Source organism: Coregonus clupeaformis, chromosome 18, assembly GCF_020615455.1.
Source record: "Coregonus clupeaformis isolate EN_2021a chromosome 18, ASM2061545v1, whole genome shotgun sequence".
In the NCBI taxonomy this organism is placed as follows: Eukaryota; Metazoa; Chordata; class Actinopteri; order Salmoniformes; family Salmonidae; genus Coregonus; species Coregonus clupeaformis.
Window position 1 is genome coordinate 23940008 of NC_059209.1, and position 27196 is coordinate 23967203.

At 43.5% G+C, this 27196-nt stretch overlaps 1 protein-coding gene across 1 annotated transcript in view; it reads right to left on the minus strand.

Annotated features, from left to right (window-relative positions):
- Positions 1-297: 297 nt before the first annotated feature.
- Positions 298-27196, minus strand: part of LOC121550757 (immunoglobulin lambda-1 light chain-like) — a 53651-nt gene continuing 26752 nt past the window's right edge. The window contains exons 4-7 of the mRNA XM_045227058.1: positions 7023-7058; positions 6119-6427; positions 5439-5534; positions 298-1443 (exon numbers count right to left, since the gene is read on the minus strand). Coding sequence (XP_045082993.1) covers positions 1292-1443; positions 5439-5534; positions 6119-6427; positions 7023-7058 — 593 coding nt within the window. The 3' untranslated portion in view covers positions 298-1291. The remainder of the gene's footprint in view (positions 1444-5438; positions 5535-6118; positions 6428-7022; positions 7059-27196) is intronic.

Genomic DNA, 27196 nt, shown 5'->3' on the forward strand with positions numbered 1-27196 from the left:
TTTGAATAACCAACTTATCACACTCTTGAGCTGTGGTTATGCAGCTAGCTATATCTTGTTTCCAGTAACTACCGTTTCAGATTTCCTTAGAAAACCAAAGAAACATATTAACCACATTTTCCCACTGCTATTGATTCTAGGCTCAACATCTGCGTCGGAACATGCACATTGAAGCAAATAGCTTGAAAACAGAGAATAGGTGATCTTACAATCTTATTGTTCCGCTTCTGATGGGATTATATCAAGCACAATTTTCACAAATAACAATAGATGATCTTATAGTAAAGAAATGCAATGTTTTGGGGGGTTTAAGTAACCTTTATTCATACAAAACAGCACGGAATTGTAAAACGTTTTTTTACAATAATTTTGCAGAACCTTTGTTGTTGTAACCTTTCGTTCACGAAGGCAGCGATTATTAAATCCATCCTCATCTGAAAGGATATGGTAATTTTGAGCAACTTGGTTAATTTGAGCAGGCTTTGTTACTCAAAGAAAATGTCACTCTTCATAAAAGCTGTATCAATGTAAAAAAACAACATTGTATTAATGTAAAAAAGCACAAGTAAATGATTTCACGCATAGACCAATTTGTCTGCTCAATAAGCACTCAGCATTTAGTTCTTTAAAGCAAAAATAAAAGCTGGATTTTCTATTATTCATTGATCATTTAATTAACATATGAAATATTACGTTAGAAAACAAACTCTTATTTCTTGAGAGAAATTACACTTCAATACAAGAAAAGTTACTAAATATTATATTGGATAATGATACATATTTAGAACTCATTGGCCTACATATTTAATAATGACATATGTAGGTAAATATAATATTTAGGTAAATATTTTTGTATAAATGAAATACCGTTTTTTTTGAAAATAATTTAGGCCTACCAAAATGACATATTGCAGTGCAACTTTAATAAACAAGTCTAAATTAAAATAATAATTGATCTACCTTCAAGATTTGCTCTGCTTATTTATCAGAAAACGTAACCTTTATTCATGTGTCTGCAGTGGATAGCTACCACATAAGGAGGGAAACAATACACCATATACAAAATTAAATGTGCTGCAATTAATGTCATATTTGGTAGTTGAAGCTATTGGAAGACATGGAAATCTATGGCTCACAATATTGTAGCGTCTAAAAAATAAAGCAGGAAAAATAAAAGCAATACAAATGAAATGTTAGACCTCAATGGGATGTAAAATCCATGTTATTCCCAGCCCACTACAACTCTATCTATAACTCTATCCATACTGGGGTGGGGGGTGGGGGTATCCTTTCAATGAATGTGTCTGCAGGTGCTGGGTCCTTTTCTCACGCTCCTGTGGTGCAGCAGGACAGAGATCCCACAGCAGTAGACCATGCTCTTCACTATCATCACTGTGTAAACCACAGAGGCCAGGTTCAGACTAAACGTTGACTGAAAGGAATCTGGGGAAGAGAAAAGAGTAAGGATTCAATCTGACTGCTGGTTACAGGCATTGTGGTTTTTAAACACATTTTCCTATTAAGTCGACATATGCAACATTTACCGTGGATGGCATCTCGGCAAACACAGGAAATGTGCTGCAATTGTAGCATCTAAAACCATGAACAGATTATCTATCCGATCGTGTTTTGTTAGCTATACTCCACTTAGGGCGATACAATTTTTTTTTTAAAGTTCCATGCGACTCGCGCTGCAGCATCACAATACCTGGTACCCTGGTACTGGTTCTTTGACACGCTACTCACGCAGGTCCAGGAGTCTTTTCAGCAGTGGCATGTATTCATGGATGCCAAGGGAAGCCAAATTATTTATTTTTCATCTTTCTCTGTTTCATAATTTTCAATTCTCAAGAGGCTGAATGTATCTCACATGAGAAAGCATCCGAGCGAGCAAAACAGCGCCCCTCTGTCTCTCTACGTGTAGGCCATCTATTTGATGCTGTCTGGTCCAAACCAGTCTGACATTGTTGCCGCCCGTAGCATTGAAGGCAAGGGAAGCCAGCAAGCATCTGGCCTCCCTTGACAAAAAAAGTATAAAAAATTAGCAAATCAGCATTGAGCTAAACTGAGCGAGCTAAACTGTGAATGGACCTGGCATACCAACAAAAAAAGTGTCAAGGGAAGCCAGCTTGGATTTTGCAACACTCCTATCAAATCCCATTGAGAGCATATGTCATTGACAGAAAAACTAGAATTGTTGCATCTCATTGTGTATTATTATAATTTTTTGTCATTTAGCAGACACTCTTATCCAGAGCGACTTACAGGAGCAATTAGGGTTAAGTGCCTTGCTTAAGGGCACATCAAAAGATTTTTCACCTAGTCGGCTCGGGGATTAGAACCAGCGACCTTTCGGTTACTGGCACAACGCTCTACCCACTAAGCTACCTGCCGTGTTGTTGCCCTTTCCTAAAGTAGCCATGGATGGAGATAGGGATTTGGATCTCTGTAATGGTCAATGATTATAACGGCGATTCTGATCCAACCATTAATTCAGACATTTTTGTGCCTCTGGCCTGAGAGGATGGAAGGTCAATATGTAGCTAGATGTAGAAGGCTAATGTTAACTAGCTAACGTTGCCGATTAATTCAAGTTAGGCTAGCGAGCAAGCATTTTAGCAGGTGGCCTAGGACAACAAAAAATAAAAGCATGCACTGTATGACAGAGTGATAGACCATTTGTCAACATGAAAGAGAGGAGGATGGCATTGGTGTTTCTCTACAAGTAGGGTGAGTCAACATGTTTTTCTACTTGCACGAACGCGCACGCACGCACACACACACACACACACACACACACACACACACACACACACACACACACACACACACACACACACACAGAGAAAACAGAACTATAGACAGCCACATCATATTTAGCTTACGTTGATTGGACTAAATCGTTTTTGGTACCTTTTAGTTGTCACTGCATAAGACTAAGCAGAGGTGATTTGATGATGTTGAAAATGTTGAAGTTGAAATGGTGCTGGAATAGTGGAGGCAGCTCCTGTTTTCTTTGTGACTTGCGGTAACTCTCTGTGATTCTAAATCAATAGTTGTTTAGTGGTCCGAAAATTTCGGAAACATTAACTTGCTTGACCATGCTGTAGGTCATGTACAGTGGGGAAAAAAAGTATTTAGTCAGCAACCAATTGTGCAAGTTCTCCCACTTAAAAAGATGAGAGAGGCCTTTAATTTTCATCATAGGTACACGTCAACTATGACAGACAAAATGAGATTATTTTTCTCCAGAAAATCACATTGTAGGATTTTTAATGAACTTATTTGCAAATTATGGTGGAAAATAAGTATTTGGTCAAAAACAAAAGTTTCTCAATACTTTGTTATATACCCTTTGTTGGCAATGACACAGGTCAAACGTTTTATGTAAGTCTTCACAAGGATTTCACACACTGTTGCTGGTATTTTGGCCCATTCCTCCATGCAGATCTCCTCTAGAGCAGTGATGTTTTGGGGCTGTCGCTGGGCAACACAGACTTTCAACTCCCTCCAAAGATTTTCTATGGGGTTGAGATCTGGAGACTGGTTAGGCCACTCCAGGACCTTGAAATGCTTCTTACGAAGCCACTCCTTCGTTGCCCGGGTGGTGTGTTTGGGATCATTGTCATGCTGAAAGAGCCAGCCACGTTTCATCTTCAATGCCCTTGCTGATGGAAGGAGGTTTTCACTCAAAATCTCACGATACATGGCCCCATTCATTCTTTCCTTTACACGGATCAGTCGTCCTGGTCCCTTTGCAGAAAAAACAGCCCCAAAGCATGATGTTTCCACCCCCATGCTTCACAGTAGGTATGGTGTTCTTTGGATGCAACTCAGCATTCTTTGTCCTCCAAACACGACGAGTTGAGTTTTTACCAAAAAGTTCTAGTTTGGTTTCATCTGACCATATGACATTTTCCCAATCCTCTTCTGGATCATCCAAATGCACTCTAGCAAACTTCAGACGGGCCTGGACATGTACTGGCTTAAGCAGGGGGACACGTCTGGCACTGCAGGATTTGAGTCCCTGGCGGCGTAGTGTGTTACTGATGGTAGGCTTTGTTACTTTGGTCCCAGCTCTCTGCAGGTCATTCACTAGGTCCCCCCGTGTGGTTCTGGGATTTTTGCTCACCGTTCTTGTGATCATTTTGACCCCACGGGGTGAGATCTTGCGTGGAGCCCCAGATCGAGGGAGATTATCAGTGGTCTTGTATGTCTTCCATTTCCTAATAATTGCTCACACAGTTGATTTCTTTAAACCAAGCTGCTTACCTATTGCAGATTCAGTCTTCCCAGCCTGGTGCAGGTCTACAATTTTGTTTCTGATGTCCTTTGACAGCTCTTTGGTCTTGGCCATAGTGGAGTTTGGAGTGTGACTGTTTGAGGTTGTGGACAGGTGTCTTTTATACTGATAACAAGTTCAAACAGGTGCCATTAATACAGGTAACGAGTGGAGGACAGAGGAGCCTCTTAAAGAAGAAGTTACATGTCTGTGAGATCCAGAAATCTTGCTTGTTTGTAGGTGACCAAATACTTATTTTCCGCCATAATTTGCAAATAAATTCATTAAAACTCCTACAATGTGATTTTCTGGATTTTCTTTTCTCAATTTGTCTGTCATAGTTGACGTGTACCTATGATGAAAATGACAGGCCTCTCTCATCTTTTTAAGTGGGAGAACTTGCACAATTGGTGGCTGACTAAATACTTTTTCCCCCACTTTAACTGTCTGTTACATGCAATATGCTTTGTGGACTTCACTGGAAAGAGGTTACACTCCGGTTTTGTGATAAAACAAAGGTGTGGTTGAATTTATTCTGCCACTGTGTCATCTTATTGTCTCAGCCTTTAAGCCTATATATCACGGCCGCAAAGCATATGAATTAACAGGTTATAAAGCAAACAACGCAATTATCACAACACATAGGTTGTAATATGGAATTTGTTGGGGGGTCGGGGGGGGCTTGGCTTGATTGTACCCACGCACCGCTACTGCATTTCAGCCCGGGTTAGTTTGCGTTTCACACATACTTTATTCTGGTGTTGTATTTACATAAGGTATTTCAGGTGTATATTTTTAATACATCTGCAAAAATTTCTAAAAAACTGTTTTCGCTTCATCATTATGGGGTATTATGTGTGGATTTAAGGGGGGTGTTTAATTTAATGAGTTTTAGAATAATGCTGTAACGTAACAAAATGTGGAAAAAGTAAAGGGGTCTGAATACTTTCGAATGCACTGTATGTGAAAGCGCCCTTAAAGGTAATTTCCAATTGAGCAGAAATAAGCATGAATTTTACCATGAATGTGTTCTCCAAAAGGTGCAATGGTGACAAAGCGCAATCGGATTTAATACCTGTCTAAATCGGTTCATTTATCCAACTTTTTCTGTTTTTGAATTGACCCCAACCCTGCATGAAATACACATCAATTCTACCGTCGGTAAGATGCAGAGTCAGTGGCTCCTGCGTGTCATTTCTGAACAGACAGGTTGGTGCAGCCATGGTGGTTGGAGGAGCTTCAGTTGGTTTATCTGAGAATGAGATGGAAAAATATTATATTAAATAATATTTTCTCAGAGCATTATGTAGGCTTCTGTCGGTATTAATTGTTAAGCAAAAAAAGGCTGTTTTGTTTAAACTTGGGAGACTAAATACACAGCATTCCTACGCAATTACCAAGTGTGAGTCCAATTGTTATGGACTTTGTTTTTTTCTTGGAAAAGGTAATAGGCCTATGTCCTTTTTAGAAGGTTGAATACATGATAACCTACTCATATTTTTTTTTTTAAACATTTTTAGTCATTTACCAGACGCTCTTATCCAGAGCGACTTACAGTTAGTGAATACATATTTTTTTATACTGGCCCCCCGTGGGAATTGAACCCACAACCCTGGCGTTGCAAACGCCATGCTCTATCAACTGAGCTACATCCCTGCCGGCCATTCCCTCCCCTACCCTGGACGACGCTGGGCCAATTGTGCGCCGCCCATGAATCTCCCGGTCGCGGCCGGCTGCGCATATAAATATATTACATACATATTAAATTAGTAATGATGTATGAAAAAAGAATAGGCCTATATACTACTGAAAAACTTTTTAGATGACTGGCTTTACCTTTTGGTATCTCAACATCTTTGCGGCCCCCTTCATGCTCCACAGAACAGATGTATTTGTTCCTGTACGTCTTCTCTTTATCAATGATGATCATACTGGTCGTCTGTTCTTCCTCCCTCTGCTCCAGCACTTCCCTCTCTGCTTTGGGCACCTCCACTGTTCGGCCGTTTGCATCCTCCATCTTCCATGAAATCTTGACCAAGTCTGGAAACATGTCTCTGGCCAGACATAGCAGGGTGGTCTTCCCATTCGAATCAGGGTTGGACGCTGGGTAGACCGTCACTTTGGGTTCAAGTACGTGATTGTTGTCTGATTCTCAAGAGAAACAATAACATTTACAGTCTTCTTTAAAGGGACATCACACACAAGTTTTCAGACTTCAGATATAGTCTGTTGTCAAGATGAATCGTGATGTCCCACACCATTTGTTTCATATCCAGCTTTAATTACATACATAAATGAACTACATGTACCATTTTTTTTACCCATAGCAATTGTCCTTTATGGAATGTCTTATTTCAACATAATGTAAATCATAACTTTCAATGTCATTTAAATCAAAAGATTCTTAGCTCAGTAAACAGTTCAACAAATTACTTTAAATGTATATCACAAATAACTGAGGGTGTATATCTCTAAGACTAAGGACATGCAATATATTGCAAATTGTGCATATGGCTTCCTTGAAAATCAGAATGATCAATTGTACATGCTAATAACAAACTTTTAAAGTCATAATGAATAATACAATCTAACATGGGTTGATCAGGAATAATGCAAATTTCCAGAGCAATACTGCAGGATGTTTTCTCAATTATTTTGCAAAGTGATTAGACAAATATATGAATTATTAAGGACTACTGCTTTGTTTACCTGCCGAAAATCAGAAGAATGGATCTCTTACCTGTCACATAAAGTCTTGTGCCAGAGCCAAATACAACTACCTTACACAGTGAAAATTCCCTTGTCAAAAAGTAGTCTTCACTGTGTCTTGGCAGAGATTGTGTTAACTAAATATCTGAGGGGGCACACTCAAAACATGCTTCATTCTACAGTATGTCAAAAAATATGTATATTTTTATGCATATCTAAGCATACCTCTTGAGCTAAAAAAATATATATATCTGAGGGGGCACGCACGCTTACGCACACACACACACGCAGGCACACACACACACAAAGAATGAGTTGGAACATGAAGCCTACTGCCAAAGTTTTAAATTAACTTTGGTGCTCCCAACTTACAAAAGTTAGGAGCACAACATAAACATTAGGAGCACCATAAATAAATATTTTTTTAATCGATTGCGATATAGCCTATATTTCTGAAGTACACGTTGTGCCATGGAAACTAATATGTAACACTGTAAAGACGTGTTTATTATAAAAAGCTAAAATGTTGATACAAATACCTGTTATTGAAATTACAAAGTTATTTGTGGAATATTAGGTTTCTACATTGTATAAAATCACTTTTTTTTCAAACCAGCTTAGGCCTACTGCTGTGCTATGTCACATGGTAATGCACATTTCCAACAACAACAAAAAGTATGTTAATTTGTGTTAAGATAATAATGAAAATGTATGATGTAAATTATCACTGACTTGGGGTAGGAAACAAGAGAGTCCTGACCTGCATTTCATTCCAATAAGTTGGCGCTCTGTTATTCCTCCTTGCAGATCTGAGACAACTGGATAGGTGTAAGAAACAGCTCCCAATTTCTGTCATGTCTCTTTCACCTCTCTCTCTTCTGGTACCAGTAGAATATGTTAGCCCTACACTGGCTGACAACTTTGCAGTTGAAGGAGACACTCTTTCCCTCACTCCTATTATTAATTATTAATCATCACCCCCATATGCCATTTTTTAAAACCTCTTAAGGATCGGACCCTTTTTTAAAATTTTTGCCTAAAATGACATACCCATATCTAACTGCCTGTAGCTCAGGACCTGAAGGATATACATAGTATTCATACCATTTGAAAGGAAACACTTTGAAGTGTGTGGAAATGTGAAATTAATGTAGGAGAATATAACACATTAGATCTGGTAAAAGATAATACAAACAAAAAAACGTATAAAAAAAACAAACATTGTTCCATCATCTTTGAAATGCAAGAGAAAGGCTCCTGAGTGGTGCAGCAGTCTAAGGCACTGCATCTCAGTGCTTGAGGCGTCACTACAGACCCTGGTTCGATTCCAGGCTGTATAACAATCCGGCCGTGATTGGGAGTCCCATAGGGTGGCGCATAATTGGCCCAGCGTCGTCCAGGTTTGGCCGGGGTAGGCCGTCATTGAAAAAAATAATTTGTTCTTAACTGACTTGCCTAGTTAAATAAAGGTAAAAAAAAATAATAATATATATATATACAGTGGGGCAAAAAAGTATTTAGTCAGCCACCAATTGTGCAAGTTCTCCCACTTAAAAAGATGAGAGATGCCTGTAATTTTCATCATAGGTACACGTCAACTATGACAGACAAATTGAGAAAAAAAAATCCAGAAAATCACATTGTAGGATTTTTTATGAATTTATTTTGAATCAAATCAAATCAAATTTTATTGGCCACATGCGCAGAATACATGTCAGGAATAGCTGAATGTGGATGTGGTGCAGGAATCAGGCGCAGGACACAGAAGCTTCGTCCAACACACTTTAGTAGACGACCAAGCAAATACAAACGGGCCTCAAAAAGAGCCCGAAAGCGAGCTGATTACGCACACCGTGCGTAAACACCGAAAATACAAAATAAGTGCGCACACAAGTGCGAAACTCTCCAAAAACAATGGAGCAAAACCAATACAGCACCTGCTGACAGGCGGACAATTACACACAACACACGACTAACAAAACGAGAACGTATAGGACACATAATTAACACTGAACGGAAACAGGTGTACAACTAAGACAGAACCAAACAAACATCGATAACATACAACGGTGGCAGCTAGTACTCCGGGGACGACGACCGCCAAAGTCTGCCCGAACAAGGAGGAGGAGCAGCCTCGGCTGAAACCGTGACAATACAACAGGTGCAGACATTACAGTGAAATGCTTACTTACAGCCCTTAACCAACAGTGCATTTATTTTTAACTAAAAAGTAAAAATAAAACAACAACAAAAAAAGTGTTGAGAAAAAAAGAGCAGAAGTAAAATAAAATAACAGTAGGGAGGCTATATATACAGGGGGGTACCGGTGCAGAGTCAATGTGCGGGGGCACCGGCTAGTTGAGGTAGTTGAAGTAATATGTACATGTGGGCAGAGTTAAAGTGACTATGCATAAATAATTAACAGAGTAGCAGCAGCATAAAAGGATGGGGTGGGGGGGGGGGGCAGTGCAAATAGTCCGGGTAGCCATGATTAGATGTTCAGGAGTCTTATGGCTTGGGGGTAGAAGCTGTTGAGAAGTCTTTTGGACCTAGACTTGGCACTCTGGTACCGCTTGCCGTGCGGTAGCAGAGAGAACTGTTCGCTGAACTGTTCGCTGCTCTGGCACCCCAATGGTGGAACAAGCTCCCTCACGACGCCAGGACAGCGGAGTCACTCACCACCTTCCGGAGACATTTGAAACCCCACCTCTTTAAGGAATACCTGGGATAGGATAAAGTAATCCTTCTAACCCCCCCCAAATTGTAAAGTGGTTATCCCACTGGCTATAGGGTGAACGTACCAATTTGTGAGTCGCTCTGGCTAAGAGCGTCTGCTAAATGACGTTAATGTGCCCTTGAGCAAGGCACTTGACCCTAATTGCTCCTGTAAGTCGCTCTGGTTAAGAGCGTCTGCTAAATGACTAAAATGTAAATGTAAATGTAGAACAGTCTATGACTAGGGTGGCTGGAGTCTTTGAAAATTTTGAGGGCTTTCTTCTGACACCGCCTGGTATAGAGGTCCTGGATGGCAGGAAGCTTGGCCCCAGTGATGTACTGGGCTGTACGCACTACCCTCTGTAGTGCCTTGCGGTCGGAGGCCAAGCAGTTGCCATACCAGGCGGTGATGCAACCAGTCAGGATGCTCTCGATGGTGCAGCTGTAGAATTTTTTGAGGATCTGAGGACCCATGCCAAATCTTTTCAGTCTCCTGAGGGGGAATAGGCTTTGTCGTGCCCTCTTCACGACTGTCTTGGTGTGTTTGGACCATGATAGTTCGTTGGTGATGTGGACACCAAGGAACTTGAAGCTCTCAACCTGTTCCACTACAGCCCCGTCGATGAGAATGGGGGTCCTCTTTTTTTTCCTGTAGTCCACAATCATCTCCTTTGTCTTGGTCACGTTGAGGGAGAGGTTGTTGTCCTGGCACCACACGGCCAGGTCTCTGACCTCCTCCCTATAGGCTGTCTCATCGTTGTTAGCTCAGTGCGGATGTTTCCTGTAATCCATGGCTTCTGGTTGGGGTATGTACGTACGGTCACTGTGGGGACGACATCATCGATGCACTTATTGATGAAGCCAGTGACTGATGTGGTGTACTCCTCAATGCTGTCTGAAGAATCCCGGAACATGTTCCAGTCTGTGCTAGCAAAACAGTCCTGTAGCTTAGCATCTGCGTCATCTGACAACTTTTTTATTAACCGAGTCACTGGTGCTTCCTGCTTTAGTTTTTGCTTATAAGCAGGAATCAGGAGGATAGAGTTATGGTCAGATTTGCCAAATGGAGGGCGAGGGAGAGCATTTGCACATTTAACATGCTGGTAGAAATTAGGTAGAACGGATTTAAGTTTCCCTGCATTAAAGTCCCCGGCCACTAGGAGCGCTGCATCTGGATGAGCGTTTTCCTGTTGATTTATGGCCTTGTACAACTCATTCAGTGCAATCTTAATGCCAGCATTGGTTTGTGGTGGTAAATAGACAGCTATGAAAAATATAGATGAAAACTCTCTTGGTAAATAGTGTGGTCTACAGCTTATCATAAAATACTCTACCTTAGGCGAGAAAACCTCGAGACTTCCTTAGTATTTGATTTTGTGCACCATCTGTTGTTTACAAATATACACAGACCGCCACCCCTTGTCTTACCGGAGTCAGCTGTTCTATCCTGCCGATGTAGCGTATAGCCCGCTAGCTGTATGCTATCCATGTCGTCGTTCAGCCACGACTCGGTGAAACATAAGATATTACAGTTTTTAATGTCCCGTTGGTAGGATAACCGTAATCTTAGGTCATCCAATTTATTTTCAAATGATTGAAAATCAGCATTCGTTGAAGAAAAATCTACATTTATTTGTAACCCCACGTTTGAGAAAATGGCCTGTGAATGTTTTGGTACACCTACTGGAGAGCTCTTCTTTGTCTACACCCATTCAGCATCGTTCACACCCTCTTAAGCCTTAGCCCCACTCATCTCTTTAAGGATTCACAGTGTAGTGAACAACAAAAGATTTCAAGACTGAAAGTGGTGAAAGTAGTAGCAAAAAGTAGTAGTAAAAATACACTTTATCTAGTCCTTGGCCTATATCCTAATCTGACTTTGATGCAGGTCATGTTGCTCTTCACATTACCGTCTGGTAAACACACACTATATCAAATAAAATCTACATTTATTTGTCACATGCACAGGATACAGAAGGTTTACACGGTACAGAGAAATGGTTACTGCATAGTGGAGTCTTGATCTTGATTAGATATGTACAGTTGAAGTCGGAAGTTTAAGTCATTACAACTCATTTTTCAACCACTCCATACATTTCTTGTTAACAAACTATGGTTTTGGCAAGTCGGTTCGGACATCTACTTTGTGCATGACACAAGTAATCTTTCCAACAATTGTTTGCAGACAGATTATTTCACTTTTAATTCACTGTATCACAATTCCAGTGGGTCAGAAGTTTACATACACAAAGTTGACTGTGCCTTTAAACAGCTTGGAAAATTCCAGAAAATGATGTCATATATTTAGAAGCTTTTGATAGGCTAATTGAAATAATTTGAGTCAATTGAAGGTGTACCTGTGGATGTATTTCAAGGCCTACCTTCAAACGCAGTGCCTCTTTGCTTGACATCTTGGGAAAATCAAAAGAAATCATCCAAAACCTCAGAAAAACATTTGTAGACCTTCACAAGTCTGGTTCGTCCTTGGGAGCAATTTCCAAACGCCTGAAGGTACCATGTTCATCTGTACAAACAATAGTATGCAAGTATAAACACGATGGGACCACGCAGCCATCATACCGCTCAGGAAGGAGATGCGTTCTGTCTCCTAGAGATGAACGTACTTTGATGTGAAAAATGCTAATCAATCCCAGAACAACAGCAAAGGACCTTGTGAAGATGCTGGAGGAAACAGGTACAAAAGTATCTATATCCACAGTAAAACGAGTCCTATATCAACATAACCTGAAAGGCCACTCAGCAAGGAAGAAGCCACTGCTCCAAAACCGCCATAAAAAGACAGACTACGGTTTGCAACTGCACATGGGGACAAAGATCGTACTTTTTGGAGAAATGTCCTCTGGTCTGTAAATAGAACTATTTGGCCATAATGACCATCATTATTGATAGATTAATTATTAATGACTAATTATTACATTCTGAAACTGTGTGAAATGTGTTAGAATGTGTGAGTGTAGGACCAGTAAACATTATGACATTGTGTTACTATTTAGCAATGTGAGTAAGAGTTAGGCCAGACAACAAAGGACAAGGAGAACTGTCTACAGGCAGCTGATAACTGAGGAATTTAGGGAGGAGAGAAACTGTTAGGCTTTTTAATGACTATAAAAGATGGACTCTGAAATTGTGATGGCAGAATTCTCAATTAATAAATCTCTGACTATGCAGACCGGTACTCTGTCCGTTACTTAAATCCCAAAAGACTTACAACCTTTTGGGAGATGCACAGAGACACTGAAATAGTTTGTTAAATAATTCACATAACAGCTTGGTCCTTCGAGCTCGGAATCCAATACCTGCCTCTGTCATTCCAGGTAACTCTGAAAACCGTCGACGGGCGAATGATACATTCGTAAATAGAAAGTCCTGCCCTTTGACAATAAGGGTTAAGACAGGCCAGAGGACACCTGATTAATGACAGAGACGGTGACGGCATCCAAACCTACATTGAATCTCGGCTGCAAGGATAAGGTCAGTAGTCTTTATTCATTACTTTGTGAAATTGATTTGAGAACTTGCTAAAATATTGACTGAGGGTAACGTCATAATTTAAAGTAGCAAATTGATCAATGCGTAGCCATTTTAAGGTAGCCAATTTAAGGTTGTAGCCGGTAGCCGATTTAAGGTTGTAGCCGGTAGCCGATTTAAGGTTGTAGCCAATTTAAGGTTGTTGGGTCCGTAACGATTCACGGTAATAGGCCATTACCAAAAGAAACTTCCAGGTGGTTGTATAGAGAAGAGGGAGAACCCATTCCTGTTGTATGAGACTGTCAGGAATTGTCAAGATTACATTGTGGGGATAAATTCCTCCGTAGAGTAGGAGACAATTCTGGGGGACTAGTCAAGAATACCTATACAGGGAGGGGCGATTCCAGGTGTTGTGGTGTGAAGCTGTTTTGAATTACTTGTTATATTGACTTGTTATATAGAAGAGTATGGCTTTTGGAGGCTCGAAAGAGAGTCAGAAAAGACTAGAGAATTTAAACACAGAGAGTTGAAGAGATTAGAGAGCTATAATAAGTCAGGGAGGCAGAATAAGGGAGGAGATAAGAGGACATGCTTTAACTGTAACAAGGAAGGTCATTTTGCAAGAGAGTGTGAGGCCCCGTGTAAATACTGTAACAAAACAGGTCATAACCATCGCGACTGCAGAGATAAAGGAAAGGGCAGTGTCCGGGAAATGACAGTCTATTTTTTGGTTCCACGGGTAAAAAGTTTGAAGAAGTGATTTGTGTCGATTAAGAATTGGCTAAAAATGCCACGAAGGGATAATTTGGGAGGTACCTATAAATTTCTAACGATATATATGTATGAACTTGCTCACCCAAACGTGAGCGTCGTCATGGGTGAAGAAAGTAGAGAATATGAGTTTAAGGTTGTACCGTTGTTGGATCATGTGATAAGGTTTAATGGGTAATCGGACCATAACTAATGTGGTTATAGAAGTAATGTATAATATAGTAGAAAGCCAATATAGGGTTCCATTGAACTATTATGGTTTATTGGGCATTTCGATGGCATAAGGTGAAATCTGTATGTATGAGTGGAATTCAACGGCTGAGTTAGGCAGTATTTACGTCGTAAAAGTGAGCTACCAAATTAAGTGGGGCCTGGCTATTTTTGGGGGTTGTTTTTCAATTGGGTTTTTCAAATAAAAAACAACACACCTAGTATGACGTTTATAAAGGGTTGTTATTTTGAATTTAGGGGGTTTTCAACAGTTTAAAGGTGATAAGTCTTAAAGGAGCACACACAGTGAATTTTATGGAGTTTTTCGGTTTTGACTGAGTTTAGGGTATACATGATTTCTTATGAGAATAAATGTCATGAGGACTTAATGAACACTTGGGATAAGTAACATTTATGAAATATTTAGAATGATGGTAATGTTTAGTATACTATGGGATGGAACAGTTCGTTGAATGATTTCAATTGCCTCTGAACTCTGTTTTGACTTTCTGGTGTTAATTAATCATCCAAACTGGTAATTCTAAAGGCATGAGAGGAGGACTTTAAGATTAAGTTTATTTTACCAAGTTGAGGGTAATTTATAATACTGTGAAAAGTGTGAAAATTATAATTTGGTAATAATATATATGATTTGAACCATAAAATAACAGAAGAGAGAGAGAGCTTTCCCTGAATGAGGGATACCTGTTGCTGGTCAATTGTACTAATCTTGGATTACTTTTACGGGATAGAAGTAAGTTGTGGTATTATCAAATGTTGTCATTTAAATTTCATTTTTATTATGCTTTAATAAACAACAAGTTGGTATTTGAAACTAAATTAATGCAATGAGCTGCAGTAATCAGAAGAAGGCACAATCTAATGTGAAACAGCTATTACCTAGATCATTTATTTATTAATGAGATCAGGAAGATAGGAGCAATAAAGAAGCAAGGGACAGTCTCAAAAATAAATAAGGGATGGCAATTGGATGATAAATTACCAATATTACCTAAGTGATTGTTTAGGTAGGTGGTAATATTGACACATGGGCAGTGACATGTGTCAAGAGGAGGGATGGATGGCAGAGCAGATTAGACAACACTTTGTTGCATATGGGATTACTAATATATATATATATTTTTTTACTTTTGTTCAAGATGTGTTATCTGTGCTCAAAATAATCACCAGGGCAGACAAAGGGCACCTCAGGGTGAGTATCCTCCGGCTATGTACCCTTTCCAGCAATTGGAAATTGATTTTATAGAGTTATCACGGAGTGAAGGGAAGAAATTTAGAGTAACCCCAAATAAAGATGGGTTATCCCCCTTTGAGAAAGTGTTTGGAAGACCTTACAGAATGCCACAGTTGGCAGGACCAGAACAGGCAGACATAGAACTAGAGAATACACTAGCAGAACACATGAGAAAATTGTTCGTTAACCATACCCGTATGTCTAAGAATTTGAGTCCTACAGGAGAGTTAAAGGAGAAGGTGATTCATAGTATACAACCTGGAGACTGGGTGTGGATCCAATCGTTGAGGAAAAAGGATTGAAAGCAGCCACACTGGGAGGGACCATACCAAGTCCTATTGGTAACTGCCTTCGCTATAAGAATAGCTGAGAGAGACACTTGGGTCCACGTTACCCACTGCAAAAAGGTAGGCCCACATACCAACACCGTTGAACACACACAGAGTTAAAGAGAAGAACTGACCCACTAGGGTTCGGGGGTAAACTCTGTTAACGAAGAAACCCTACCCCGACCTTTCATCACTGTGGGGTGTTTATAGAGGTGTGGGTATGGGGAAGTACCAGGCATGTGGGTCAGGGACAGGATTGGGATGGCAGTTTTGGGGATTTTGGGGGACTCTGAGCTGCATCAACATGTTAACCATATTATGGATTAATCCAGGTCAACCTAAACAGGGAAATTATGAACACAATAATACCAAGGCACTGATTCGATCTCGTAGAAATACTGAAACCAAGAAAGACTATTGGGGTAATGATTATTTTAATAGTTAAAGTCAGTTTAGGACAAGATGGGGGATTCAAGATACCATTTGACTTCTCCCATGAAGAGATAGGAGGTTTTGGAGGCTTTGGTAAGAAGGGGGCGTGTACATGAAAGTTAGGTCCTAGAAGGTATGGTAAATACATTTGCACTGGGGAACGCTCATGTCCTTGGGCAAGGGTGTTTAAACATACCTGGGGAACATACTATGAGAATGGAATGGACGCAGTACACCGATGGGGAATTAAACAAACCCATGATAAATGTAAAATGGAACTGGTGATAACGGTAAAGTCAATTATGCAAGATGACATAGCAAGGAACTATTGGGCCTGTGTTGATGATTTCGGGGCAGATATATGAATCTTCCACCTCCGAGACAGATCAGCAGGTAGATCCAATATTATCACCAGAGGTATCAACAAATTGTCTAATACCCCTTGGAAGGCCCTCAGAAGGAATCCTAAATAGCACTAAACCACCAAGGGTAGAATATTTCCTCTTGCAGGAAATGAACCAAGGAGAAGTAGAAGGAATTTCAAATGAGAACTTCTGGGTAAGGTGGATGAACTGCATTGGGTCAAACTAATTGTTATGCCTGTTCAACAGGTAGGTCAACCCTTATAACTGCACCTATGCCTCAGACCATGTTCTCTTGTGTGATAGATTTGGGATCAAACCAAACCTCACCTAATTGATCTGATATTAAAATAACCACTCTTAAAAAGGATAATACTAAGGCACCCCAATTCACCATGAACCCCGGAGATTATCAATGTTATAGACACCAAAGTAATGCGAATCACAGATCAAATTGGAGAAGGGTTTACAACAACGTTTTTCTGGTGGGTTACAATTGATAAAAATGTTGACTGGATTAATTACATCTACAAAGGTTCATTAATTAGACAAGGGATGCAGTGAAGAGAATCTCAGGCCAACTATCCGCCACCTCACTCATGACCTGCAGAATAGTTTGGTTTTCGAAATGCTTTTAGCAGAGAACGGTGGATTTGCAAGATGGTGGGAGGTCATTGTTGTATGTTTATCCCCAACAATACAGCCCCAGATGGTATAGTAACTAGAGCACTGGCAGGTCTCACTGCATTAATTAAAGAATGGGCTGAGAACTGGGGGGTGAATACATCAATGACTGGTTGGTTTGATAAAATGTTTGGTAAATGGAAAACTATTGTTGTAACTATTTTAGGCACGGCAATCGCGTCTATGGGTATGCTTGTTCTTTGTGGATGTTGTCTTATTCCCTGTGTCCGAGGATTGGTGAGCAAGGCGTTGGAGCAGTATCACAGCAGATGGTGAGCTACGGCCCAATCCCGTAATCCGACCTAAGGAATGAAGAATATAACCCACCAGGCTTGGTGGAGGACGACGACGATTCAGATAGTTTGAGACTGGATGTTTACCTAGAACTATAAATCTCTAGTTTAAAAGTTATTGTAATGATCTTTTGTGTATTAAAGTCTTGTTTTAAGTATGATGTACTAGTTAACCAATGTTGCAGGATGTGATGAAGCAAACGTTCTTCACTATAGGCTTAGACTGTTGTTTCCAGATAGTGGGTAAACAGGTTAGGTACCATTGCTAAAGAGTAACGTTACGCTTTTAATCATGGGGTAACCCTGATGAACCTGTATTGAATGAGACAATTTTTTATGTTTTTATATGCAAACCAACTTATATGCTTCAATGTGTGTGATTAATTTCTATAACAACATATGTTTTGTATGTGTGTAATATTTAGTCAAAGGGTAGATTGATAGATTAATTATTAATGACTAATTATTACACCCTGAAACTGTGTGAAATGTGTTAGAATGTGTGAGTGTAGGACCAGTAAAGATTATGACATTGTGTTACTATTTAGCAATGTGAGTAAGAGTTAGGCCAGACAACAAAGGACAAGGAGAATTGTCTACAGGCAACTGATAACTGAGGAATTTAGGGAGGAGAGAAACTGTTAGGCTTTTTAATGAGTGTAAAAGATGGACTCTGAAATTGTGATGGCAGAATAATCAATGAATAAATCTCTGACTATGCAGACCGGGACTCTGTCCGTTACTTAAATCCCAAAAGACTTACAACCTTTTGGGAGACGCACAGAGGCACTGAAATAGTTTGTTAAATAATTCACATAACAATTATGTTTGGAGGAAAAAGGGGGTATATTGCAAGCCAAAGAACACCATCCCAACTGTGAAGCACGGGGGTGGCAGCATCATGCTATGGGGGTGCTTTGCTGCAGGAGGGTCTGGTGCACTTCACAAAATAGATGGCATCATGAGGAAGGAAAATTATGTGGATATATTGAAGCAACATACTTCCAAAGTTGTGGCAAAATGGCTTAAGGACAACAAAGTCAAGGTATTGGAGTGGCCATCACAAAGCCCTGACCTCAATCCTATAGAACATTTGTTTGCAGAACTGAAAAAACATGTGCGAGCAAGGAGGCCTACAAACCTGACTCAGTTACACCAGCTCTGTCAGGAGGAATAGGCCAAAATTCACCCAACTAATTGTGGGAAGCTTGTGGAAGGCTACCCGAAACGTTTGACCCAAGTTAAACAATTTAAAGGCAATGCTACCAAATTCTAATTGACCCACTGGGAATGTGATGAAAGAAATAAAAGCTAAAATAAATCATTCTCTCTACTATTATTCTGACATTTCACATTCTTAAAATAAAGTGGTGATCCTAGCTGACCTAAGACAGGGAATTTTTACTAGGATAAAATGTCAGGAATTGTGAAAAACTGAGTTTAAATGTATTTGGCTAAGATGGATGTAAACTTCCGACTTCAACTGTAACTAGCTAGCTAAACAATGGACCATAATCCCAACTCTAATGCAGCATTCAAAACAACTGGGACTCTTACCCATTTACATGGATGAACGCTTCTCCCTCTTTGTCATGGATGCCATGGTTGCCCTTAGTTTGAAGATGTAATCCGGAAACAGGTGTTTTATATAACAGCCTTCTTTGTGTTCTGTTTTTGGACTCTTTCCGCATTTAGCAAACATCTCTCTGCTTCCACCGGGCATTCCACTGATTTCAAAACTCATTCAACTTCTTCCGTGACAACGACACCATTTCTTCCCCACCATTGTCATCAGAAGACTCTACAACGTCTGGTTCAATGAACATGTTTTTACCTAAATCAGGGATTTCCTCATTGTCTGAATAATTTTCTGAGTCAGAGAGAGTCAGCATGGCACGATCATCCTGCAAAAAGTAGTTCATTACAACTTTTTCCCACTGAGCTTTGTCGATAGCACTATTAACTTCAGGGCAGCAATGTTGAAAGCAGTAGCTACACTTTTTCAGTTCTTCATGATATCTTTAAAAAAAGCACCGGTAGAAAGGTTTATTCACCTATTCTGAGCAGCTCATGTTATAGACAGAACTGTGGTACATGGGTTACCGAGTGGCGCAGCGGTCTTTTTTTCTTCTTTTTTTTTCACCTTTATTTAACCAGGTAAGCCAGTTGAGAACAAGTTCTCAATTACAACTGCGACCTGGCCAAGATAAAGCGAAGCAGTGCGATAAAAACAACAACACAGAGTTACATATGGGGTAAAACAAAACATAAAGTCAAAAAATACAACAGAAAATATATATACAGTGTGTGCAAATGTAGCAAGTTATGGAGGTAAGGCAATAAATAGGCTATAGTGCAAAATAATTACAATTAGTATTAACACTGGAACGATAGATGTGCAAGAGATGATGTGCAAATAGAGATACTGGGGTACAAATGAGCAAAATAAATAACAATATAGGGATGAGGTAGTTGGGCGGGCTAATTTCAGATGGGCTGTGTACAGGTGCAGTGATCGGTAAGGTGCTCTGACAACTGATGCTTAAAGTTAGTGAGGGAGATAAGTGTCTCCAGCTTCAGAGATTTTTGCAATTTGTTCCAGTCATTGGCAGCAGAGAACTGGAAGGAATGGCGGCCAAAGGAGGTGTTGGCTTTGGGGATGACCAGTGAGATATACCTGCTGGAGCGCATATTACGGGTGGGTGTTGCTATGGTGACCAATGAGCTAAGATAAGGCGGAGATTTGTCTAGCAGTGATTTATAGATGGCCTGGAGCCAGTGGGTTTGGCGACGAATATGTAGTGAGGACCAGCCAACAAGAGCGTACAGGTCACAGTGGTGGGTAGTATATGGGGCTTTGGAGACAAAACGGATGGCACTGTGATAGACTACATCCAATTTGCTGAGTAGAGTGTTGGAGGCTATTTTGTAAATGACATCGCCGAAGTCAAGGATCGGTAGGATAGTCAGTTTTACGAGGGCATGTTTGGCAGCATGAGTGAAGGAGGCTTTGTTGCGAAATAGGAAACCGATTCTAGATTTAACTTTGGATTGGAGATTCTTAATGTGAGTCTGGAAGGAGAGTTTACAGTCTAACCAGACACCTAGATATTTGTAGTTGTCCACATACTCTAGGTCAGACCCGTCGAGAGTAGTGATTCTAGTCGGGTGGGCGGGTGCAAGCAGCGTTCGGTTGAAGAGCATGCATTTAGTTTTACTAGTGTTTAAGAGCAGTTGGAGTCACCAGCAGCAAGAGCGACGTCATTGATATACACAGAGAAAAGAGTCGGCCCAAGAATTGAACCCTGTGGCACCCCCATAGAGACTGCCATAGGTCCAGACAACAGGCCCTCCGATTTGACACATTGAACTCTATCTGAGAAGTAGTTGGTGAACCAGGCGAGGCAGTCATTTGAGAAACCAAGGCTATTTAGTCTGCCAATAAGAATGCGGTGGTTGACAGAGTCGAAAGCCTTGGCCAGGTCAATGAAAACGGCAACACATTACTGTCTATTATCGATCGCGGTTATAATATCGTTTAGGACCTTGAGCGTGGCTGAAGTGCACCCATGACCAGCTCGGAAACCGGATTGCATAGCGGAGAAGGTACGGTGGGATTCGAAATGGTCGGTGATCTGTTTGTTAACTTGGCTTTCAAAAACTTTTGAAAGGCAGGGCAGGTGTCACGAGTTGCTAAGCCAGAACCCAGAAGCAGACCAGGACAAGGTAAGTTGAAACGAAGGTGAGTGTTTATTACAAATTCAAGAGTGATGCTGAATAATCCAGGGAACAGAGCGGGCGGCGTTGATTAGTTGTTGGGGGTGCAGTGGTTGATCCCATCCTGGGTCGGCAGCCGCCGACCACCAGGCAGAGGTTGGATGAAGGTTCCGGACGGGTGACTGCAGATGGAACAAAACGGGGGTAAGTAAGCAACCAACCAACAAGGTGCAAAAACAACAAAACTAACGCTAGGCTCTAAGACTGATACTCTGGTAAACCTACTGTTCATGGCTAACGATCCGGCAGGGACTGGATGTTAGGCCAGAGCCTAAGAAGGGTGATGATCAGGACCAGGTGTGCAGATTGCTGATGGGATGCAGGTGCGGAAATCAAGAGAGCTCCCCGGAGCGTTCCCCGAACCCTCGGGAAACTGGAGATCACGAACAGAAAAACTAGTCACCAGACAGGACCCGACTCAGACTGCCGGGATCGTTACAGTACCCCCCCCTCCGACGAACGCCACCGGGCGGACTCCCGGAGCGCCAGGATGGAGGCGGTAGAAGTCACTGATGAGGTCAGCATCTAGGACCTGTCGCCGCGGAATCCAACTCCTCTCTTCAGGACCATACCCCTCCCAGTCCACGAGATACTGGAAACCCCGGCCCCGCCGTCTGGAATCCATGATGCGACGCACCGTGTAGGCAGGACCACCTCCGATCATCCGAGGAGGAGGAGGAGGAGGCGGAGGAGGCAACAGAGGACTGAGGAAGACAGGCTTGAGGCAGGAGACATGAAAGGTGGGATGGACTCTGAGCGTCCTCGGTAGTTTGAGTCAAACTGCCACTGGATTGATCACCTTCTCCACCACAAACGGACCAATGAACTTCGGTAACAACTTCCTAGACTCAGTCCGTAACGGAAGATCCCGTGTGGCCAACCAAACCCCTATCTCCGATGGTATAGGTGGGAGCGGGGATCCGGCGACGATTCGCCTGGAGCTGATACCGGTCCGAAACTCTAAGGAGTGCCTTTCTGGCCCGATGCCAGGTCCGGTGGCAACGACGAATATGGGCCTGAACAGAAGGCACTGAGAGCTCCCTCTCCTGAGAAGGGAACAGGGGAGGTTGGTAGCCATACAGGCACTGGAAGGGAGACATCCCAGTGGCAGATGTAGGGAGAGTATTGTGGGCATACTCAACCCAAGGCAACTGAGAGACCCAGGAGGTGGGGTTGGAAGAGACCAGACAGCGTAGCGTGGATTCCATCTTCTGGTTGGCTCTCTCCGCCTGACCATTGGATTGGGGGTGAAAACCAGATGTGAGACTGACTGTAGCTCCAATGGCCAAACAGAAGGACTTCCAGACAGCAGAGGTAAACTGAGGGCCACGGTCGGAAACGATATCACTGGGCAAACCGTGGACCCTGAAAACCTCCCTAACCAGGATCTCGGACGTCTCCGAGGCAGAGGGAAGCTTGGCAATTGGCACAAAGTGGGCGAACTTGCTGAATCTGTCCACGATAGTCAGAACGACCGTGTTCCCCTCAGAAGCGGGCAACCCAGTGACGAAGTCCAGGGCCAGATGCGACCATGGTCGCCGGGGAATAGGAAGGGGGTGAAGTAGTCCAGAGCTGGGCCGATTGGTACTCTTATTCTGCGCACACACTGGACAGGCAGCAACAAAACCCCCGAGTATCCTCGGCCATGGCAGGCCACCAAAAACGTCTGCGAAGAAACGCCATTGTCCGAGCCACGCCAGGGTGACAAGCCATCTTGCTGGCGTGGGACCATTTGAGGACAGCAGGACGAACCGACTCAGGCACAAACAACCGACCGGGTGGACCGTTACCGGGACCGGGCTGAGTCCGAAGGGCCACCAGCACCTCCTCCTCAATCTTCCACATAACTGCTCCCACGACGCAGTTCCGGGGGAGAATTGTCTCGGTCTTGGACCCACTCTCCTCCGTCTTGGAGAACATCCGGGACAAGGCGTCCGCCTTGCCGTTCTTAGATCCAGGTCGGAACGTCAGGGAAAACTTGAATCGTCCGAAAAACAACGCCCACCTGGCCTGACGGGAGTTGAGACGTTTAGCCGATTGCACGTAAGCAAGATTCTTGTGGTCAGTCCAGACAATAAACGGTTGCTCCGCCCCCTCCAACCAGTGGCGCCACTCCTCCAAGGCAAGTTTCACCGCGAGAAGCTCCCGGTTACCCACATCGTAATTCCTCTCCGCAGGCGAAAGGCGACGAGTAGTAGGCGCAGGGATGGAGTTTACTGTCCGTGGAGCATCGCTGCGACAGGATGGCGCCAACTCCCACATCAGACGCGTCCCACTTCAACGACGAACTGACGGGCCGTGTCCGGTTGAGAGAGAATCGGTGCGTTGGTGAATCGCCTCTTCAAATCCAGAAACGCTCGATCCGCCTCCGGATTCCACTTGAAGGTCCTGATACTGGAAGTCAAGGCAGTTAACGGAGCGGCCACACGGCTGTAATCCCGGATGAATCTGCGGTAGAAATTCGCAAACCCCAAAAATCTCTGGAGCTGCAATCTCGTACCGGGCTGGGCCCATTCCAGAACCGCTCTAACCTTCTCCTGGTCCATCCTAATCTCTCCCCTGGAGATGATGTACCCGAGAAAGGATGTCGTGTGGGCGTGAAACTCGCACTTCTCGGCCTTCACGAACAGGCGATTCTCCAACAATCGCTGCAGAACCTGCCGGACATGCTGGACGTGGTCGGAAGGTTCCTTCGAGAAGATCAGAATGTCATCCAGGTAAACAAACACAAAGAGACCGATCATATCTCTCAGGACGTCGTTCACCATACTCTGGAATACCGCTGGAGCATTGGTCAGTCCAAACGGCATCACCTGATACTCGAAGTGACCCATCGGTGTATTGAAACCCGTCAACCACTCGTCCCCCTCTCTGATCCGGACCATGTGATACGCATTGCGTAGGTCTAGCTTGGTGAACACCGTAGCACCCTGTAAGGAGTCGAAGGCAGAACTCATCAAGGGCAGGGGATACTTGTTCTTGACCGTGATGTCATTCAACCCCCGATAATCAATACACGGTCGAAGAGAGCCATCCTTCTTACCCACAAAGAAGAATCCTGCCCCCAGGGGTGATGACGAGGACGAACGAGACCAGCAGCTAGGGACTCCTTGATGTAGGTCTCCAAAGCCTCACGTTCAGGTCGGGAGATACTGTATAACCTTCCCTTGGGGTAGACAGCTCCAGGGAACAGGTTGATGGCACAATCATATGGTCGGTGGGGAGGGAGTGACAGAGCCTTCTGCTTACTGAAAACTTCCCCCAAATCGTGATATGTCTCGGGAACCAGGGACAAATCTGGGGGTTTAGCCTCAATCACCTGACTGGGAACCGAATGGGGGCAGGCAGTCTTGAGACAGTTAGCATGACAATCAAGGCTCCAACTCGTTACCTTGCCCGTCACCCAATCGAACGTGGGATTGTGTTCCTTCAGCCAGGGGTATCCAAGGACCAGAGGAACATGGGAAGACGGCAGAATGAAGAATGAAATCATCTCAGAATGATTCCCCGACAACCGCATCTTAACCCGGTTCCGTCCTCATCGTGATACGTGCCAGACTACTGCCGTTCAGAGTGGTCGCTTCAATGGCTTCCGGCAATTGCTCCTTGGAAAGCCCCAGCTGTTCCACCAACTCGGCATCAAGAAAGCTTCCATCGGCACCTGAATCGATAAAAGCGTTAATCGCTAAGCTCTGATTCCTGTTCACAAGGGTAGCCGGGAAACGGGGTCTGACAGAGGTACTGAGAGGTTGAAACTGGCTCGCTAAAAGTCCTCCCAACTTTAGCGAGCCGGGCAGTTTGACGACCGCCGGGAACAAGTGGAGATGTAATGTCCCGAGCTACCACAGTAGAGGCAGCAGTTGGTCTTACGTCTATGTTGACGCTCCTCCTTGGTTAACCCGTGCCGCCCCACTTGCATGGGTTCAGAATCGGGAGAGAGGACCTCTCCACTAATCCTTTGTGGTGGAGAATGATCGACGTGTTCTGGTCCACCACCCGACCCGACTGGGAACTGAGAAGCTGATCGATTGGACGGACCCCATTGCTTCTCCCCTCCTTCGCTCTCGGACTCGATTATCCACCCGAATAGACAAGGCTACCAAGCTGTCCAGGTCACTAGGCTCCGGATAGGAGATCAACTCATCCTTGAGCTGCTCCGACAGACCCTGGTAAAAGGCCGCTTGCAGAGACTCCTCGTTCCACCCACTCTCCACAGCCAACGTCTTGAACTCGATCACGAAGTCGGCCACGCTGCGAGTTCCTTGGTGAAGCGAAAACAGGCGCCTAGCTGCGTCCCTCCCTCGGACGGAATGGTCGAAGAGCTTCCTCATCTCGGCCGTGAACCCCTGGTATGAAGCCATGCAGGGGTCTTGTCGTTCCCAAACGGCTGAAGCCCACTCCAGCGCTCGACCACGCAGCAACGCAATCACAAAGGCTATCCTAGCCTTGTCTGTGGCATAAGAGTAGGGCTGTAGATCGAACACTAATCCACACTGCATAAGGAAGGAACGGCATCTTCCCAGCTCCCCTCATATCTATCCGGCGTCGGAACCTTGGGCTCACGGAAGGACACAGCTCCAGAAGCGGCAGGCGAGATGGGTGAAACCGGTAGTGGATCCTCCACCGGAAACTTGCGTTGGTTCTGGACCTCCGTCAGACCGGTAGAAAGGTTCCGAACTGACAACGCGATCTCCTGTAGTACCGTGCTATGATGGCCCAACATCTTCTCCTGATGGGTAATGGCATGGCGAACAGAGTCCAGGTCCGCTGGGTTCATTACTGGCCGGATCGTTCTGTCACGAGTTGCTAAGCCAGAACCCAGAAGCAGACCAGGACAAGGTAAGTTGAAACGAAGGTGAGTGTTTATTACAAATTCAAGAGTGATGCTGAATAATCCAGGGAACAGAGCGGGCGGCGTTGATTAGTTGTTGGGGGTGCAGTGGTTGATCCCATCCTGGGTCGGCAGCCGCCGACCACCAGGCAGAGGTTGGATGAAGGTTCCGGACGGGTGACTGCAGATGGAACAAAACGGGGGTAAGTAAGCAACCAACCAACAAGGTGCAAAAACAACAAAACTAACGCTAGGCTCTAAGACTGATACTCTGGTAAACCTACTGTTCATGGCTAACGATCCGGCAGGGACTGGATGTTAGGCCAGAGCCTAAGAAGGGTGATGATCAGGACCAGGTGTGCAGATTGCTGATGGGATGCAGGTGCGGAAATCAAGAGAGCTCCCCGGAGCGTTCCCGAACCCTCGGGAAACTGGAGATCACGAACAGAAAAACTAGTCACCAGACAGGACCCGACTCAGACTGCCGGGATCGTTACAGCAGGATGGATATGGGTCTGTAACAGTTTGGATCTAGAGTGTCACCCCCTTTGAAGAGGGGGATGACCGCGGCAGCTTTCCAATCTCTGGGGATCTCAGACGTTACGAAAGAGAGGTTGAACAGGCTAGTAATAGGGGTTGCGACAATTTCGGCGGCTAGTTTTAGAAAGAAAGGGTCCAGATTGTCTAGCCCAGATGATTTGTAGGGGTCCAGATTTTGCAGCTCTTTCAGAACATCAGCTGTCTGGATTTGTGTGAAGGAGAAGCGGGGGGGTGGGCATGGGCAAGTTGCAGCGGAGGGTGCAGAGCTGATCGCCGGGGTAGTGGTAGCCAGGTGGAAAGCATGGCCAGCCGTAGCAAAATGCTTGTTGAAATTCTCGATTATTGTAGATTTATCGGTGGTGATAGTGTTTCCTAGCCTCAGTGCAGTGGGCAGCTGGGAGGAAGTGCTCTTATTTTCTGTGGACTTTACAGTGTCCCAAAACTTTTTGGAGTTCGTGCTACAGGATGCAAATTTCTGTTTGAAAAAGTTAGCCTTTGCTTTCCTAACTGCTTGTGT